Source organism: Muntiacus reevesi, chromosome 2, assembly GCF_963930625.1.
Source record: "Muntiacus reevesi chromosome 2, mMunRee1.1, whole genome shotgun sequence".
Lineage (NCBI taxonomy): Eukaryota > Metazoa > Chordata > Mammalia > Artiodactyla > Cervidae > Muntiacus > Muntiacus reevesi.
Window position 1 is genome coordinate 42,091,903 of NC_089250.1, and position 20,672 is coordinate 42,112,574.

The window sequence follows — 20,672 nt, forward strand, 5'->3', positions numbered from 1 at the left end:
CCCCAGGCAAGAGGAGGGTACAGGTGAGTAATACACGATGAAATTTTCTGTCATTCTGTTCTGGATTTTTCCTAGTTGCCTGTTCACTGTTTTTGCTATAGATCTTTGTTTGACTGTTTTCCAAAGCTCCTAAGAGGTTTTTCAGCTGCCTTCTCTTTCTTTTCTTGTCTTTCCAAGGGAGACTTCCCTCCTCCCATCTCACCATTTTGCTGACATCACTGCACATGTTAAATTTTGTTTGTCTTCACAATATCCCTGTCTCTAAGTGCATCACAATTTCCATTATTCTTTTCAAATTTGTTGTATTTTAATTTGTTTATGGGTTTTTCTTTTATGAATAATGTGGAACAGTTAGTAAATTATGTAAAATATATGTCAATTACATTATGAGAGTACTATTAGAGTTATATAACTAAGCACAATATATGAACACTCAGAGTCTCTGGGCACACGGCACATGATATCCTAAAACTATTAATAATTAACCTCCAATAAGCACTTTGCCAAAATGTCTGGTTTACATATCATATTCAGGATTTCACAAGTCAGGTCTGTAAAGCATAATAATTTTGCTGGTGGAAAATGTCAAAAGATAAATTTATTCTCATTTGAAGTTTTGATTCTTTATTAAAGGATAACATTTTCAAAAATGCTTGTTAAACACTTTCAGATTATGTGATTTGTATATGTGTGTATGTTTGTGCTCTAAGACCGTTGTTTCAGCTGATGTTTGATTTAGATTGGCTCTGTAAAAGAAAAATAAAAAATATTACTTTTGTGGAAGTTTCTAGTCTAAAATATGATCTATAATTATTCAGCACATATCATCATTATATAATAGTGTTTTACTGCTAAAAAGAAAAGCAAACAAGCTAACTGATTTCAATCCTGTTCTTACTCAATGGGAACTGGTTTAATCATGCTCCTCCTACAATATATCTGCTAACATTGGATGGTGCAGCTGGGGTGTTACCTTCCTGTTGTTACTAACCTGTGAAGGAAGAAGAGAAACATCAGTCTGGTTATTCCGAGGAGAAATAGGCAATGGATCCCAAAAGCCAGAAAGTGAAACTTAATGATGGCCACTTTATTCCTGTCCTGGGATTTGGAACCTATGCACCTCCAGAGGTAACAGTAGTGGTTGTGGGTCGAGATATAAATAGTACTGGATGTAACATGAGTGAAATGGACTTGGGTTGTCAAGCACTGAGCTCCTGTGTGACTCTGGGAGGATCACATTGTTCCACTAACCAGGCCAGAACCATGCTCTATGAAAGAGGAGAGAGAGTCTTCACTCTGCATCAGGATATGAAACTGTGCTCACCTGTAGATTGCTCTGGGTCTGGGTTCCCCTCCAGTTTCCATCTCTTTCTCAGCTTGGCAGAAGAGGTGAGACTTGGCTGTCAAAATCACTGACTGTCAGCTGCTTTCCTTTGTGGGTGACTGCAGTCGCACGGTTTCTCTGTACATTTTATTAGTTCAAGAACTCTTTCCTGCTTCCAATAAGACATGACCCAGAGAAGTATTTGAGGTGGAAGGTCCTGAAGATGAGGTGACTGAAAACTAATGGGAGAGAATTGCTTTTCTACTGTGGGATACCTGCTTGGTGCCAGGCAAAAAATACTCCAGCTGTATTTTGCCCTGTGCTTCTGTTTCTGCTTGGAAACTTCTTCTGATGGGAACCATAGTATCACTGGAGGGGATAAGATACAATCTTACAGGCCAGATTTTGTAATGTATCGTGGGGTTTTGTAATGTGTTTTTATTAAAGTATGGTCTGCTGTGCTTGGTCATAAGAGGGGCTAGTGGACAAGTCTCTAGACGGCAAGCCAGAAAGTTTGCTGTCTATTTTGTCTTTAGATGTGACAAGGGACTGGGTTTATACTTTGAGGCTCACTATTTTAACTTATAAAATGGAAAAATTATTAAGAGACACTTTGCAGATAGAAGACAGACTTGTTTACTTCATAGAGCACACCGGGTTGAGGTGAGGAAAGGGACAGGGCTGTAACTGAAGCTCATGGGCTCATTCCCAGGTACATCCCTGAAAGTGAACATCACTCAGTCATGTCTGACTCTTTGCGATCCCATGGACTGTACAGTCCATGGAATTCTCCAGGTCAGAATACTGGAGTGGGTAGCCTTTCCCTTCTCCAGGGGATCTTCCTATTCCAGGGATCGAACCCAGGTTTCCTGCATTGCAGGTGGATTCTGTACCATCTGAACCACCAGGGAAGCCCATCCCCAAATGTCCATGCATTTAAGAAAAACCAGAACTAGACCCAGCAGAATTCTGTTACACCAATTATCTATCTCCTTGAAATGGGAAAGATTCTGAATCACATAAAAAGAAAAGGAATATTATTGAGCATTGAAGACAAAGTTAATCCATTTGCAATCGCACAGAAGACCTAGGAGAACATTAAGCTAACTAAGCCAGAAATAGAAAGACAAATATTGCATGATCTCTTCATAGGTGGAATCTAAAATAGTGGTACTTGTAGAAGAGAGAGTAGAGGTATGGTGACCAGAAGCTGGTTGCAAGACTGGGAAAAATGGAAGATGTTGGTCAAGGGTACAACCTTCTGTTATAAGAGGCATAATTTGGAAGCCTGATGTACAGCAAGTTGACTATAGTTAGAAACAATGGGCTATATCTTGAGATTTTGTAGAGACTAGATCTGTATCTTCTTACAAGCAGTTCTAAAAGGTAGCTATGTGAGGTGATGGTTCTGTTAACTAGCTTGCTTGTGGTAATTATTAACAATGGATACTTATATGAGTAAGTACAATCCTGAGAAATGCCAGGCTGGATGAAGCCAAGCTGGAATCAAGATTGCCGTGAGAAACATCAGTAACCTCAGATATGCAAATGACACCACCATAATGGCAGAAAGTGAAGAGAAATTAAACAGCCTCTTGATGAAGGTGAAAGTGGAGAGTGAATAACCTGGCTTACAACTCCATAGTTTTGAAAAACTATGATCATGGCATCCTGTGCCATAACTTTATGGCAAATAGATGGGGAAATAATGGAAACAGTGACAGACTCTTATCTTTTTTTTGTCTCCAAAATTACTGTGAATGGTGTGTAGCCAGGAAATTAAAAGACACTTGCTCCTTGGAAGAAAAGCTATAACAAACTTGTACAGCGTATTAAAAAGCAGAGACATTACTTTGCACACAGAGGTATATATTGTCAAAGCTATGGTTGTTCCAGTAGTCATGTTCATGTGTGGATGTACGTGCTTGACCATAAAGAAGGCTGTGCACCAAAGAATTGATGCATTTGAACAGTGACGTTGGAGAAGACTCTTGAGAGTCTCTTGGATAGCCAGCAGATCAAACTAGTCAATCCTAAAGGAAATCAACCCTAAATATTCCTTTGAATGATTGATGCTAAAGCTGAAGCTCCAATATTTTGGCTACTTGATTCTAGTGACAACTCATTGGAAAACACCCTGATTCTGGGAAAGATTTATAGCAGGAGGAGAAGGAGGGAACAGAGGATGAGACGGTTTGATGGCATCATTGGCTCAAAGGACATGAGTTTGAGCAAACTCTGGGAGATGGTGAAGAACAGGGAAACCTGGAGTGTTGCTGTCCATGGGGTTACAAAGAGTCAGACACGACTAGCAAGTGAATAATAAGAACAACTTATATGAGACCATCACATTGTACACCTTGAAAAGATAGTTTTTTTTTTTTTTTTGGAGGGGGTGTGTATTCTGTGCGGCTTCACTGGTAGATAGAAGTTCTCAGAAGCTTTCACCTTGGTTTTTGCCAAGCACCTTATAACTTTGCTCATTTTGCTTCAAATACCTCACATTATAAATCATTCATGACTACAACATTTTGTTGAGTCCTTTGGGTTCTTTCATCAAATCACTGAAACTAAAGGTGGTTTTGCTGTCCTCTGATACCAGCAATCAGCCCCTGATCACCTGAAGTTGAAGGGTTCCTGGGCAGTGTTCATTTGTTTACTTATTAGGAATGTTAAGGGAGACTGTCATGGGTTCATCACTACACACACAGAAGTAACCAAAGACACAGAAAAAGGTTGATTCTTGGGAAGATCAAAGCTTGTGCCCAGCAATATCTTATGTGGATCTTCAACTTCTACCTTTGTTGCTTATGTAGGTTGCTAAGAGGGAAGCTCTGGAATTCACCCCATTCGCTATAGAGGTTGGGTTCCGCCATATTGACTGTGCTCATGTCTACCAAAATGAAGAGGAGATTGGCCAGGTCATTCGAAGCAAGATTGCAGATGGCACTGTGAGGAGAGAAGACATATTCTGCACCTCAAAGGTACTGTGTAGGTTGTGTGTGTGCACGTGTGCAAGTGCCTGTGCCCAGATGACAATTATATAATAGGATCCCTTGGTGAAGAGTTGTTTGGTGAACTATGCCTATTGGTAAATTCCTAAAGTATTAGAGCTCCCTGGTGGTTCAGTGTTTAAGACTCGGTGCTTTACTGCTATGAGCCAGGATTCCATCCTTGATACAGTAAGTTATATCCCACAATCCTCAAAAAAAAAAAAAAATAACCTAGTGTATTATTAATGCAACTTTAATTCTTTAACCTCTGCAGCTTTGGTTAACTTCCCTTCGACCAGAGTTGGTCGGACCAGCCTTGGAAAAGTCACTGAAAAATCTTCAACTGGACTATGTAGATCTCTATATTATGCATTATCCACTGGCTCTGAAGGTTAGAAATTTGTGTGATCACATCAATGTTATATCTTGTGTTAGAATGTGTATCAACTTGCATGGATAATTGAATAAAGATTTCTCTTAGTAGGTTGAAAGGATGATTACACTAGAGTAGAATTCCCCAAATAATCTTTGTGATTTTTTTTACTGAGTTTTTTGAAAGGAGTTAATAATCTGAGGCTCTGCCTGAAAAAGTAAAGAAAATAGAAATAAGCCAGTTCTGCACACACTCCTTGTTATGACTCCTGAGTGTCTGGGGATTTCATGAGCCAAGAGTTTGGTGCAGCTGTGGTGAGCATGACACTGCCTTACATTGAACATGATGAGTTAATCTTGTTTTTCACTCTTTCAAGTTGAGCAGATTTGGTGGTGTTTCCTCTGGGGGAGTCAAATCTCTTAACTGTATAGGAAGTTGGGAGACATTGCCTACACTCTTGCCTGTCTTCATGATGAGATTTGTAGAATGCACTTAGCGATTAAGAATGGTGGTTTACTTAGAACTCTGGATTTCAAGTTATAGAAATAAATTCAAGCCATCCAATGCAAAATAGCTTAGTGGACTATGTAGATTGTACGTCCCAGACACAGAGAGTTTTGAGGATTTGTAGCAGTGTTCAGAAATGTCTCCTTTTTTCTATCCCTTATCAGGACACTAACCACGATTTACTTTATTTTTTACTGAACATTTTCCATTGGTGGCAAATATGACTTTGGGGCAGTCTGAGGCTCACGGTCATGAATATTTGAGAGCATGTGTGGATGGTCCATATTCCATATCCATCTAAAGATAGCCTTGCAGTTTGCATGTCTGCCCTAGGACACCTGGTGCTCAGAGGGAAAAGAAAGTCTGATATCTAGCCGTATGAAGACTGCAATTTTTATTCTGGAAATTATGTCATGTAACTTACTGCCATTCCCAGCCCAAAAAGGCATTTCAAAATAGGCAAATACAAGGAGGAGACAAAATTCAGAGAAGTCACAGTGAGTCCCTTTTAGGACCTAGAAAGATTGTATTTATTACAACGTATATTGAGTGTAAGAAATTGGAATAAGCCTCCTTCCTAAAGGTATTGCTGACAACTCCATATATGCAAATCACTTTACAAATATTAATATTTAGAAGTTTGTAAACCTACCTGATGGAAGTTTAATCCCTGGTGCCAGGCAGCCTTGGTAAATGCAGAGAAATTATTTTGTGACATGTCTAAAATGACTGCTTCTATTCCAGTCAGGGGAGGAATTATTCCCAAAAGATGAAAATGGAAAACTGATACTTGACTCAGTGGATTTCTGTCGCACATGGGAGGTGAGTCTGGGGAGGAGAGAAGCAGGGAAGGAGCCAGGAGAGGGGGAACCTCCTTCATTTCTTCCACCTGTGAGAATGGGCTGTGGCTCATCAGACTCAGCAGTTCAAGAATCTAAGGGCAGGGATGCTGGGGTTGTGGGGAGGAAACCATTGCTGAAATGTTCACAGAGAGGAATGGCGGAGGAGAATTTGGTACCGTGTAGACAGGTATCTTTTTCCTCCCATGTGATATATCTTCTCTGGAGTTTTTCTAAGGCGGGGTCAGTAGTTTTTCTTTTTATATCATGAACTTCTTCCCAATTTTTCTTCTTGATAGTCAAGGGTAATTCTTGATAGCTGAGTGTGATTACTGATGTTTCTAAGCATTTATTCTTTTCTTATTGCCCATTCCAAGTGACTGTTCACCACCCCTCCCTCCCAGGCCCTGGAAAAGTGTAAGGACGCAGGGCTGACCAAGTCCATCGGGGTGTCCAACTTCAACCACAAGCAGCTGGAGAAGATCCTGAACAAGCCGGGGCTCAAGTACAAGCCCGTCTGCAACCAGGTGAGCAGCTCGGCTCCTCTCCCTCCTGCTCTTCAGAACCTCCTTCTTGCACTGGAGCCTGATGTCTGTCTGGCCTCTCCTCAAGTTCATCTGACCTTTGTGGACAGAGGATTCTAGAGAGCAGAGCCTCTCTGGATGGTGTGAATAGAATCCATACCAGTATCTCTGTTTACAAAAGTCTGGGTGGAAAAGGTGGGATGCCTTCCTTCTAAACTGTGGTTAGAACCCAGAACTAGAGGAAGGAGGCATTTCCTTGAGATGAAAGGATGACCAGATGGAGGGCAACGTGCCCTGAAGAGAACTGCATACAAGAAGGAAAATGATGAAAACATGGAATCATAAGTAAATTAATGAAGAGTCAAAACAGTTGAGATGGATTTTAAGGGTGTGTGTGGGGTTCTGATGTTTGAATTCTTGGTCTTGTTGTCTCAGCATTTATGAGTCTTAAACAGGGAGCATAGCTCAGAAAAATTTGTTGCAGGTGATGAAAATCATCCAGGTTAGAGGGTGAAGTTAAAGGCTCAAAGTGATACTAGTAATTTATGAAATATTTACTCAGGAACATCTACTCAAATATAGAGCACAACTTTTGATTACTCAATCTTGGACTGGTTCTCCCATCCATGTCTATTATAAAATAACTGTATAAATATACCTTTCTCTGTTTTTCTGTTGATGTTGACATTTCCAGTTTTCATTTAATGTTGTAGTCTTTCCTTTAGCCTTTGAAAACTTTTAGTCTTTCTCTGTCATATTAATTTTGCCTTTGTATGTAATCTGACACTCTTCTCTTTGGGCATTCCACAGGTGGAATGTCACCCTTATCTGAACCAGAGCAAGCTGTTGGATTTCTGCAAGTCACATGAAATTGTTCTTGTTGCCTATGCTGCTCTGGGATCCCAACGAGTAAAAGAATGGTATTGAATGCTAATGAAGACAACTGGGAGTTTCCCTGAAATTCAATTTTTGATGAAATACTTTAAATAACACACTACTCAGATAACTCTCTTAGGCAGAGGGGAGAGAGTGGTGGGATGAAATGAATCCTTCTCTTTTATCTTCCCATCACCCAGACAATTTTTCTACATTGTATTAGCTTGTGGACTCATCAACAACAAATGTCTGCATTGAAATCTATATATAATCCCCCAGATGAGACCAGAGACACAAGCTGATGTCATGATTTACTTATTAACTATTAGCTAATGAATACAGTTGGAAAAAAAGATGTTGCAAGCCTCCCTTAACTTATATCTAAAAATTGGGATAATATGTAACTGCTCAGTATATCATGATAGAAAAAAATTTCAATTTGAAGCATTTCTGTGAACATCCTAGTAAAATAATGATGAGATAAATATCCCTTATTTTTGAGACTACTCAATTTTTGTCGATACCTTAAAAAGTGAAATTAAAAAAAAAATTCCCAGGCTTTCCCTACTGTTTCTCTATTCATGCCCTTGATTGCAGAAGAAAAACAACCCCTGAGAATTAAAGAAAATAATTCACAATTTGGCATTCTGGTCTCAGCTCAATAATACACCTGAATCACCTGCAGAGCTCTGTAAACACAGAATGGGAAGTGACACATTTGAGGTTCTGACTCAGTTTGTCTTCAGCTCAGCCATGGAATTTGTATTTCTAATAAGATCCCAAGTGATGCTGATGCTGCCGGTACCTGGACCACACTTTGGGAACACTGGTCTAGAGTGGACCTAATTGGTCTATTTGAGAAGCCTCCTTAGAAACTGCAGAGTCTCAGCTCCTCAGCATTTCTGAAATCCCTTTCAGGGTGAACCCAAACCATCCTGTTCTCCTGGAGGATCTGATTCTCTCTGCCATTGCCAAAAAGCACAAGAAAACAGCAGCTCTGGTTGCCCTTCGCTACCAGATACAACGTGGGGTTGTGGTTCTGGCCAAGGGTAACAACAAGAAGTGGATCAAAGAGAACATACAGGTGATGAGCAAGGCTGTGGGCAGAGGGTTCCTAAGGAAAATACCTTAGTTGCTCTGTTCTCAATTGATAGAAATACATTATGTGATTTTTCTTAGACTGTTTGAACTGCTCTAACAAAATACCACAGGCTGAGTGGCTGTGAAGAAGTTAAATTTGTTTCTCACAGTTGTGAAGCTGTAGATCTGAGATCAGGGTACCCGTGTGGTTGGGTGAGGGCTCTCCTCCAGGTCACAGGCTTCTCCTCATATCTTTACATGTTGGAGGGGAAAAAGAGCACTCCCAAGTCTCTTATGTGAATATGATATTCTTGAAATCTCATTTGTGAGGGCTCTGCCATCATGACTTACTCCTCCTTCAAAGGAGGAGGTCTAGACCATTTTTAACACCGTAACATGTGAATTTGTGGGCACAGAAATTATGGCTGCGATCTTTCACTTCCAAATCATTGTGTATTTCCCTGGATACTCATAGGTTTTCATCTTCATACATTTAATATTTTTGAGTTTCTGTCTTTGTGAAGTTCCTCTTCAAGACTTTGTCCACTTTAGCTAGGTTGTTGATTTATTTGTAGGAGACCATCATTGTACCCTTAGCTGTACAGGAAACTCTCCCCAGTTTCAGGATTTAATGTGGAGTTCATTTATGTAATTCTGAATCTGTGATTTAAAAATCAGCCTGCACTCAGCTAAGCTGTTGGCCTCTAGGCTGGGCTGTTTTGTGCATTTGCAGTTCAGTGCTGAGCAGCTTGGCAGTTCTGCTTTAATGGGTGGATGTGGCTCTTGTCAGGGAGGCCTGAAGACTTCTCTGCATAGTTTTTATTGGCTAGAATAAGGCAACTAACCTAGTCTTCTTTTCAGCACAGTGATATGATTCTCAGTCAGTGAGTGGGAAAAAATCTCTTCCTTTGGGGTCACAAAGCTTCGGACAAACTAAGTGACTGAATAACAAAAACAATTGTCCATGTTTTCCACAGATTTTCACTGTCAACTCTCACATATCAAGTGTCCATAAGCACATTTCTGCCCACTCTTTTCTATTTAACTATTTCTCTACTGTGTTACTGAAGTAAAAAATAAGTTTTGTTTTTCAATATGGTACGTTCTTCTATTTTAAAGATGTTTTGACTGCTTTTGACTAGCTCTTCTCTTATTTAAAATTTAGTATCACTATATCAACTTCCACATCAGAATATGTGTTTAAGTCTTTGGTTCACATTGCATTGAAACAAGAGATCACTTCAGAGGAAATGAATTTCTTTACAAAACTGAGCTTTCCATTTCATTGTTATGTCATGAATTTTTAATAATTTGTTGTTCCTTAATGTTTAAACACTTCTCATAACTTTCTCCAGGATGGCATATACATAAAGTTTCTTTTAGATTCAATCATAGATAATGAGTAATTTGATATCAGATTACTGAACAGACTTTCTCAGGGGAGCCTCCTCCCCACATTGCTCAGCCGAATGCTGTCACCCTTAGGGTATGTTGGGGAGAGGCAATCAGTCTAATGTCAACTCAGGTTCAGGTATCAAGGCAGGAGCATCTAAGAGCAGTGTGTTTGGAAAAAATGATTTTAGATTTCTTGTTTTCTGTCACAAGTGGTTCACTTAGAAAGACAAGGGACTGATGCGCCGTAATGTTTGTGAGCTTGAAGAGAAGATGTGGGAAGGAGAGGTGAAAACTCAGCAGAGGGTCCCAGGCCTGTTCATCTGGAAACTGAAGACAGACATGGCTTCCCTGTCCCTTCTTTCTCTTCATCCACCTGGAAAGTCCTTCAGTCCCCAGGGGGAGGCCGGCTCCTTGGGGCAGAGGTAATGTGATTCTTCTTTCCTTCCAGGTATTTGACTTTCAATTGACTCCAGAAGACATGAAAGCAATCGATGACCTCAACAAAAATATAAGATATTACGAATTTCACCTGTAAGTGACTTGCCGATGCTTCCCAAAAAAACCGTTTTCTGTAGCAGGCAGGTCAGCAGGAGAGCTTAGCTTTTTAAAGGCTTAATTCTAGGAAAACGGTGCTGATTTCTAGAGTAGGAATAAACCAGGGGCTTCCTGCAGACTTCAGATCAGAGGTTTCCTCCAGGGCTCTGTCTCTGACCAAGAGAAATGCGATGGGGCCCAGGCCAGCCCATCAATAAAATCACATGAGTTCACATCGTGGTGAATTCACTATTTTGTGCCCCTAATCCCTGTGCCTGGTGTACCTCCTCTCAAGGCTGAGGGACCCAGGAAACCCAGAGGGCGCAGTGCCTGCATCCCTGTATTCTTTCAGGGTCCTGTGAACATGTTTAATCTCTATTTCTTTCTACATCGGTGGAAAATTATTATATTAATAATAACTGTATAATAATGAATCCATCGTGAATTGCATTCAAGTTTTGTTATTGTTATTTAGTCACTCAGTCATTTCCAGCTCTTGGTACCCCATGGACTGTAGCCAACCAGACTCCTCTGTCCCTGGGATTGCCCAGGCAAGAATACTGAAGTGAGTTGCCTTTTCCTTCTTCAGGGGATCTTTTTGGCTCAGGGATCAAACTCATGTCTTGTGCTTTGCAGGTGGATCCTTTACCACTGAGCAACCTAGGAAGCCTGCAATCATGTTAATCCCAACACAAATGTGATATGTATTGTAGATGATTTTTATGGAGGAGGGTCCTACAGAGGCCAACATCCATCAGTGCTACGATGTCACATGGGCCTGCCCCACTCTGTCCCCTAAGTGTCTGGTGGACATTCTCCCTTATGGGCATTTCTTCACCAAGACACCATCTGCTTCCTACAAATCGATCTCTTCACTGCCCTTTCTTCCCTATTACAACTTCCATGTGTTCATCCTTGTTATCTCACCAAACTTATTTACAAGTAGATCATGAGCTTAACTGACCCTCCATTGAGTGACTGCTTAGCAGGACACTCTCAGGTAAGATTGTCTGGGTCTCTCTGGTTTCTTGAGTCAAGACTCACACCAGTGTTGTATTTGTCCATCAGGGGTCCATCCCCTGGGGAGCCTCTACCTTCTTGACTTCGACTTAGTCACTAACATTGAATTCCAGCTGCCCAATTACTGCAGGAAGATGTCAAGATTGAAGGCACAGAGGGCTAATCAACCAGGGAGATGTTGGAAGGGAGTTTAGAGAGAAGGGAATACAAATTATTGGTGAAACAAAGAATTTATTTCCAGTGAAAGATTTCAAAACTCTCCCTATTATAGCTATCATGCTTCTGATAAAAGACATGATAATTGAATACAAGGTGGATAGTTACTTTTCTGTACTCTGTTGTGGGCTCAGGTAATGACTTGAGCCAGGCTCCTGGTACTTGGAATTGCTCAGAATGCACTCTTTAATGAATCAGATTGAAAAAGACATACATTGATATGAATCAGCCATGGATCCACATGTGTTCCCCATCCCGATCCCCCTCCCACCTCCCTCTCCACTTGATCACTCTGGGTCTTCCCAGTGCACCAGGTCCGAGCACTTGTCTCATGCATCCAACCTGGGCTGATGATCTGTTTCACCCTAGATAATATACATGCTTCGATGCTATTCTCTCGAAACATCCCACCCTCGTTGTCTCCCACAGAGTCCAATGTATGACAAAAACCACTACAATATTGTAAGGTAATTAGCCTCCAACTAATAAAAATAAATGGAAAAAAAAAGAAAAAGACAAATTCTGAAACAAAACTAGAAACAGGAAAAATGAAAAAAGCAGTAATAGTACTTACTGCATAACCAATGTTTGACTAAATTAAAAAGGTAATAATCCCACTTTGAACTGTATGATTATTCAAGTGCGCATGGTAGCTCTCCTATAGATGACAAAGTCCTTTATGGAGCTGCTCTGTATTTTTGGAGTGCTCAGTATTTGCTTATCCATGGATGTGTGGAAAAGGGCAGCTAATTTGTTCACTGTGCACCTTTTCATCAACTAGGGATCAAAGAAGTTCTACCTGTGTCTGAAATGACCTCCACAGTTAGCCCTAAGTCTTGTGTTGTCATATAAATTGTAACCTGGGTCAAACTACCTGTCACTGTGGCGTGAATATTACACGTGAATGTTGGGACTGAATGTGCAGGTGCCGTGTACACATGGCGCAGGCACCTGCATGTGTGCTTGTCGGGGGAGAACGAGGAACGTGTTTATATATTTAGACAAATATATCCTGACTGCATCTATTGAGCAGCAGTTTTTGACAACATGACAGATTTAATAAGTTAATCCCCCTCCTCTCTTTCAGTGGTGTTGGTCAGCCCGGCTATCCATTTTCTGAAGAATATTGACTCTCAGCTCTCACTGTGGTTCTTTGAGAACTACTTGCTTCTAGGACTATGAGGAGGATTTTTGTACTTGGTGGAGGTGCTTAAATGAAGTGTCTGAATGTTTGAAAGTTTGTCTTTTCTTTAAAAAAATAAAGTTTATGAAACAATAAAGACTTCAAAGTAAGAATACTTTTTTTTGTGATAGTTAAACAATGCAAATTACAGACAGTTTGGAAAGTTGAAAGGAAATAATAGAGAATAAAGATAACCTGTGATTAACCCACTTAATAATACTTAAATTTGGTGCCTTTTCCTTATGATTTTCCTGTAGAAATGTGTGTGTGTTTTCATTTACAAAGAGAAAAGATCTTCAATTACAGGTTTTCTACTTATTTTTAACTTAGCATAATTATGTTGGTAAAATAAAACTATGATGTAAAAATCCAGTATTATATTTTGCTTACTATAAAGCAGTATATCTTACTCTTTTATTTAATTTCTTAATTTTTTGCCCATGCTTAGCACTTTGATGAATTTTTATATATTTTTCCATTGATTCATTGGTTGTCATTCACTCATTAATTCAGCAAAAGTTTATTGAATATTCTTTAGTAACACATGGTATTATCAATAAATATCAATTAAAATGAGAAACTCTTGAGTTGATAGCCTACTGTAGGCTAAAACTGTGAATGAAATAAGGAGGACTTAGCTGTTAGAAATGAGTAAGTGCCTATAAGATATAATTCTGCACAATCTCTCTCATTTCTGTACATCTGTTAGGCAGAGACACCAACTGCACTTCATCCCACACAACTTTTCATTTGTATAAGAAACAGCCTTGCAACATAGAGACAGTGGCTCCATTCATTACTCTGGAACAGAAAATACTAAGTTCAAGAAGGACATGTGTTATGTAACATTTAAGGGACAGCAAGTTGGCTGACATTACTTTACCAACAAAGGTCCATCTAGTCAAAACTATGTTTTTTCCAGTAGTCATATATGGATGTGAGAGTTGGACTATAAAGAAAGCTGAGCACTGAAGAATGGATGCTTTTGAACTGTGGTGTTGGAGAAGACTCTTGAGAGTTCCTTGGACTGCAAGGAAATCCAATCAGTCAATCCTAAAGGAAATCAGTCCAGAATATTCATTGGAAGGACTGATGCTGAAGCTGAAACTCCAAAACTTTGGCCACCTGATGTGAAGAACTGACTCATTTGAAAAGGCCCTGATGCTGGGAAAGATTGAAGGTGAGAGGAGAGGGGGATGACAGAGGGTGAGATGGTTGGATGGAATCACCAACTCGATGGATATGAGTTTGAGTAAACTCCAGGAGTTGGTGTTGGACAGGGAAGCCTGGCATGCTGCAGTCCATGGGGTTGCAAAGAATCGGAGATGACTGAGTGACTGAACTGAACTGAAGTTGGCTGATGTGGGTGAAGCTTAGTGAGGTGCAGACACAGGAGCTGAAGATAAGCCAGAGAGATAGTGGTGCCATGGGATTTGTGTCACAAGGGGTTTTGAAGACTTTACTCTGAGGGAAATGGAGAACGGTATTTTGGGTTCTGAGCAGAGTAGTTGCATAAACAGACACACTTAAAAAAAATTACCCTTGTTGCTATTTTGAGAAGAATAAGAGAAAAAAGAGCCCTCTTTTAGGACTCTACAACAATCTAGGTGAGAGATGATGTTGGCTTGGACCACAGAAGTAACAGTAAGTGTGGTCAAAGTTGTTAAAAGAGGGATACATTTTAAGGGCTTCATCAAGTAGATTGTCTAACATATTGGACGTAAAGTGAAAGGAAAAGGGGAATCAAAGCCGACTCGCAATGCTTGTGCTTAAGGGATAGGAAAAGGAGATGCCATTTTCTCAGATGGAGACATTGTGGGGGAGCACATTTTTGTGGGAAGATTCAGTTCAGTTTCAGTTCAGTCGCTCAGTTGAAAGATTAGGAGTTCAATTATAGACATGTATCTTTGAGATGCCTTAGGTACCCATGTGAAGATGCATGCATATAGTTGGACATAGAAGTCTATTAGAGAAAAGGGTTAGGTAAAATATTTTTATTTGTGGTTTCTCACATTTAGTTGGCACTTAAAGCCATGAAACTAGAAAATCTGAGGTAATATGGTATACATTGAGTGAGTGTAGACAGGGACATCAAGCTTCATGAGAACCCAGCATTGAGAAGTTAGTTTCTTCTTAAAAAAAGAAAATGTGGAGGAACCAGCAGAAGAGACAGAGAAGAAGCTAGTGAGGTAGGAGGGACTGTTCTCAGAAAGCACGTGAAGTAAATGATTGGAGGAGAAAAGAATCCAATTCTTGCAAGGGGACAAGTAAGAGAAGACTGAACCTGACCATTGGATTGGGCAGTTAACCTTGGCAAGGTCAAGTGCAACTTTGATAAGAGTGGTAAAAGCAAAACCTGAGTAGAGTGGGTTCAAGAAGTGGTGTTAAGAGATCAGTGAGAAACAGTGTAGACACAGCTTTTCAAAGACTTTGCTGTAATGAGGACCACAGAATTGGGCAGTTGCTGAAGAAGAAAGTGGAATTAAGAGACAAGTACACTGCTTGGGTACCCTGCAGAGGACCGCCAGCCTCTGAGGTCAGAGGAACAGTCCAGCAGAGAGAGGAAGACCTATGATGTCACAGACGGAGATGGGCTGATTTGAACCATGTCCGTATTAGGTACTGCTGCTGTTACACCAAATGACCAAACACTTTGTGCCTTGAAGCAACACAAATGTATTAGTTTACATATCCCGAGGTCAGGAATTCAAAATCCGGTTCAATGGGCTAATTAAATTGCCAGCAGGCCTGCATTCTTTTCTGGAGGCTGTAGTGGGAAATCCATTTTGTTGTCTTTTCCACTCCTAGAGAACAGGTCTTGTGTTGTTGGAAGAGGGTGTTTGCTAAAAGCAGAGCATTCTTTTGACAAAGTTCTGTTAGCTTTTTCCTGCTTCATTTGTACTCTAAGGTCAAACTTGCCTGTTACTTCAGGTATCTCTTGACTTTCTACTTTTGTATTCCAGTCCCCTCATGTAAAGGGCATCTTTTTTTGGTGGTAGGTTTTGAAGGTCTCTTAAGTCTTCAGAAAACCAGTCAGCTTCAGCTTCTCTGGCCTTTGTGCTTGGGACATGGACTTGAAATATAGTGATGGTGAATGGTTTGCCATGGAAGTGAAATGAGATCCTTCTGTCATCTTTGAAATAGCACCCAAGTATACTGCATTTTGGACTCTTGTTGACTATGAGGGCTACTCCCTTTCTTCTAAGGGATTCTTGTCCACAGTAGGAGATATAATGGTCATCTGAATTAATTTCAGCCATTCCCGTCCATTTCAGTTCACTGATTTCCAAAATATCCATGTTACTCTTGCCATCTCCTCTTTGGCTACTTTCAATTTACCTGGTTTCAGAGACCTAACATTCCAGGTTCCTATGCAATTTTATTCTTTACAGCATCAGATTTTACTTCCACCACTAGACACATCCACAATTGGGTGTTGTTTCTGCTTTGGCTCTGCCTCTTCTTTCCTTTTAGAGCTATTTCTCCACTCTTTTCTAGTAGCACATTGGATGCCTACCAACCCCGGGGTCTCATCCTTCAGTGTGATATACTTTTGCCTTTTCGTACTGTTCACGGGGTTCTCAAGGCAGGAATGTTGAAGTGGCTCACCATTCCGTCTCCATCATTAGATCTCTCCATCATGAGTTGTCCATCTTGGGTGGCCCTGCATGACATGACTGATAGTTTCATGAGTTACACAAAGTTGTGATCCATGTGATCATATTGTTTAGTTTTCTGTGATTGCAGTTTTCATTCTGGAGGCCATAGAATTGAAATTCTTGCTTCTTCTTTGTTGCCCTCTGATGGATGAGGATAAGAGACTTGTGCAAGTTTCCTGATGGGAGGGACTGACTGTGGGGAAAGTATTTCTCTGGTGGGCAGGGCAATGCTCAGTAAATCTTTAATCCACTTTTCTGCTGATGGGTGGTGAAATGAAGCAGAGTCCTTTGTTCCTTGCCCCTGTACCATGTCCTTTCCCTGCTCTTTGTGGAAAACTTCAAAGAATAATCAGAGAATTGAGAAATGTAGATACAAAGGAAAAGGGTCAAAGGAGACTAAATAATAACCATGTGGTCGTTAAGCATAATCAAGTGCCTTCAGCTCTTTCTCAAGGGCTATAGATAATATTCTGAACCATATCCTGTGAGCTGCCTTATAGATACTACAACACCAGGTGGAGAAGTTAACCACATGATGGCCAGAATATATCCATGACATAAGCTGCCACAATTCTGAGTACTGGCCTCAAGAAATGCAAACAAATGGGTCCTGGAACTGAAGACTAATGTGCATAAATAAATGAAGATGACACGGGTCAGACCACTGATGACCAATTTGAAGATGACTGTCAGAGCTGACTGTGCTGTTCCTGCATATAGCACCCCTGTCACTTCTGTCTATAAGGGTTCTTGCCCCACTGGTTGAAGTGGAGGGGGGTTGGGCTTTGGATCGATGTGTGTCACCCCACCGGCCCAGTTGCTAGAATCTGAAATCAAACAAACTTTCCTCTCCACCAACCTGGCCTGATTATTGGCTTTGACATGAAGAGCAGCTGTCCCCACAAACATCTTTTTGGTAGAAGTGGGACTGTGCTCCCTCCAGCAGAAGGGAAAACCACTAGGCCATTATGGTATGACCTAAATGAAATTCCTTATGATTATATAGTGGAAGTGACAAAAAGATTCAAGGAATTAGATATGATAGACAGAGTTCCTGAAGAACTATGGGTGGAGGTTTGTAACATTGCACAGGAGGCGGTGACCAAACCATTACCAAGAAAAGAAACGCAACAAGTCAAAATGGTTGTCTGAGGAAACCTTACAAATAGCTGAGAAAAGAGGAAACCCAAAAGGTAAAGGAGGAAGGGAAAGATTTACCCATCTGAATGCAGAGTTCCAAGGAACAGCTACGAGAGATAAGGAAGTCTTAAGTGATCAATGCAAAGAAATAGAGGAAAACAAAATAATGAGAAACACTAGAGATCACTTCAAGAAAATTAGAGATACCAAAGGAACATTTCATGCAGAGATGAGGACAATAAAGGGAAGAAATGCTATGGACCTAAGATAAGCAGAAGAGATTAGGAAAAGATGGCAAGACTACAAAGAAGAACTATTCCCAAAAAAAGCCTTAATGCCTGGGATAACCATTACGGTGTGATCACTCACATCGAGCCAGACATCATGGAATGTGAAGTCAAGTGGGCCTTAGAAAGAATCACTATGAATGAAACTAGTGAAGGTGATGGAATTCCAACTGAGCTATTCTAAATCCTAAAAGATGATGCTATGAAAGTGCTGCGCTCAATAGCCCAGCAAATTTGGAAAACTCAGCAGTGGCCACAAGACTGGAAGAAGTGTTTTCATTCCAATCCCAAAGAAGGGCAATGCCAAAGAATGTTCAAACTGCTGCATAATTGCACTCGTTTCACATAGTAGTAAGGTAATGCTGAAAATGCTTGATGCTAGGCTGCAATGGTATATGAACCAAGAACTTCCAGATGTACTAACTGGATTTAGAAAAGCCAGAGGAACCAGATATCAAACTGCCAACATCCATTGGATCATAGAAAAAGCAAGAGAATTCCAGAAAATATATCTACTTCTGTTTCTTTGGCTACACTAAAGCCTTTGACTGTGTGGATCACAACAAACTGTGGAAAATTCTTAAAGAGATGGAAATACCAGACCACCTTACCTGTCTCCTGAGAAACCTGTATGCAGGCCAAGGAGTAACAGTTAGAACAGGACATGAAACAATGGACTGGTTCCAAATTGGGAAAGGCATACATCAAAGCTGTATATTTTCACCCTGCTTATTTAATTTATATGCAAAGTACATTATGTGGAATGCCAAGCTGGCTGAATCACAAAGTGGGTTGAAGATTGCTTGGAGAAATATCAGTAACCTCAGATACGCAGATGACATCACGTTAATGGCAGAAAGGCTTCCCTGGTGGCTCAGACACTAAAGAACTGCCTACAATGTGGGAGACCCAGGTTCAATCCCTGGGTCAGGAAGATCCTCTGGAGAAGAAAATGGCAACCCACTCCAGTACTCTTGCCTGGAAAATCCCGAGGATGGAGGAGCATGGAAGGCTACAGTCTCTGGGGTCGAAAAGAGTAAGACATGATTGAGTAACTTCACTTTCTTTCTTTCTTTCAATGACAGAAAGAAAAGAGGAACTAACGAGTCTCTTGATGGAGGTGAAAGAGGAGAGACAAATAACGGGCTTATATATCAATATCTGAAAAATTACAATCATGGCATCTGGTTCCACCCCTTCACAGCAAACAGATGGGGAAAAAAATGGAAAGAGTGACAGAGTTTATTTTCTTGGCCTCCAAAATCACTGCAGATGGTGACTGTAGCATTAAATTAAGTTGCTTGCTTCTTGGAAGAAAAAGTATGACAAATGTAGGTAAGCTGTTTAAGAGCAGAGCCATCACTGTGCTGACAAAGATCTGTAGAGTCAAAGCTTTGGCATTTCCAGTAGTCATGTATGAATGTGAGGGTTGGACTATAAAGAAGGCTGAGCCCTGAAGAATTGATGCTTTCAAACTGTGGTGCTGGAGAAGACTCTTGAGAGTCCCTTGGACAACCAGAAGATCAAACCAGTCAATCCTGAAGGAAATCAACCTGAATAGTCATTGGAAGGACTGATGCTGAAGCTGCAATGCCAATATTTTGGCCACCTGATGTGAAAAACCAACTCATTGGAAAAGACCCCGATGCTGGGAAAGATTGAGGGCAAGAGGAGAAGGGGAGGACAGAGGATGAGATGGTTGGATGGCATCACTGATTCAATGGACATGAGTTGAGCAAACTCTGGGAGATAGTGAAGGACAGAGAAACCTGGTGTGCTGCAGTCCATTGGGTGGCAAAGAGTTGGACTCAACTGAGAAACTGAACAAGAGAACTCTTCCATCTTCATCTGGTAGACTCTACCGAGATCTTCGGAGACAGATTATAGTATCTTTTTTTTTTCCATTTATTTTTATTAGTTGGAGGCTAATTACTTTACAATATTGTATTTTAGAAACTTTTATCTAATGCTCCTATCTTTCCACCTTCTCTTTGAATACAACCCTCCCAGGTCACACATGTAAGGACTTTGTCATTATACTAGGGTTACCAGGTAAACCAAGAATATCTTGCCTCTCAAGATTTTAATCAGCTTTACAAGATCGTTCTCAGACCAGGTTCAGAACCATTACTCCTGCGGTGGAAGCACAGAGTCCTCACCACTGGACCACCAGGAAAGTCCCAGGTTAAAGGAAATTTTTAGCCATTATTTCATCGCACCTACATTTTCGGCTCCCTTCTCCAACTCTTCTGCTTCTGGAACCCCTAATATTCTGTGAATATTAGTGTGTTCTATTCCCTAGTTAATGTAGCATTCTTCTTATGAGTCTGTATTCTGGTAAATTGTTAATCTTTATCCCAATACTGATCTTTTCAAGGTTTTTTTTTTTTTTTTTTTCATTTGACACAAATTCCTCTCTCTTTTCATTTGCTTAGCTTCCTCCTTTTCTATTAAGTTAGGTGAAAAATTTATCTGTCTTGGTTTTGCAGGGCTGTCCTTGTGTGGACCCGTCCCTGTGGAGTCTGTGTGCACAAGGCTTTGGGGCAGAGCTGGAGCTGAGCAAGTCAGAGGTCAATCCTTCCCAGCTTGAGTTGGCAACTGTCACCTCGGTGGGAGGGGGAAGGGCAGGCTAGAGCCAGAGCCCAGTGTGAGCAAAGGCTTCTGTGCTCAGGGGCTGTCCCCACCCTACTGGGCCAGGCGAGTCCCAATACGCTGGAGCAGA

At 40.7% G+C, this 20,672-nt stretch overlaps 1 protein-coding gene across 2 annotated transcripts; it reads left to right on the plus strand.

Moving 5' to 3' along the window:
• Nucleotides 1–1,007: 1,007 nt before the first annotated feature.
• Nucleotides 1,008–12,945, plus strand: LOC136159310 (dihydrodiol dehydrogenase 3-like). Of its 2 annotated transcripts, none has more exons than XM_065921386.1 (9): nucleotides 1,008–1,128; nucleotides 4,141–4,308; nucleotides 4,592–4,708; nucleotides 5,942–6,019; nucleotides 6,441–6,563; nucleotides 7,371–7,480; nucleotides 8,355–8,520; nucleotides 10,360–10,442; nucleotides 12,769–12,945. In XM_065921386.1, the coding sequence occupies exons 1-9, from the start codon at nucleotides 1,045–1,047 to the stop codon at nucleotides 12,809–12,811; spliced, it is 972 nt and encodes a 323-aa protein (XP_065777458.1). In that variant the 5' UTR covers nucleotides 1,008–1,044; the 3' UTR covers nucleotides 12,812–12,945. The 2 variants fall into 2 exon arrangements, with proteins under 2 accessions (XP_065777458.1, XP_065777459.1); XM_065921387.1 differs by lacking the exon at nucleotides 1,008–1,128 and adding an exon at nucleotides 1,267–1,389.
• The last annotated feature ends 7,727 nt before the right edge of the window (nucleotides 12,946–20,672 follow it).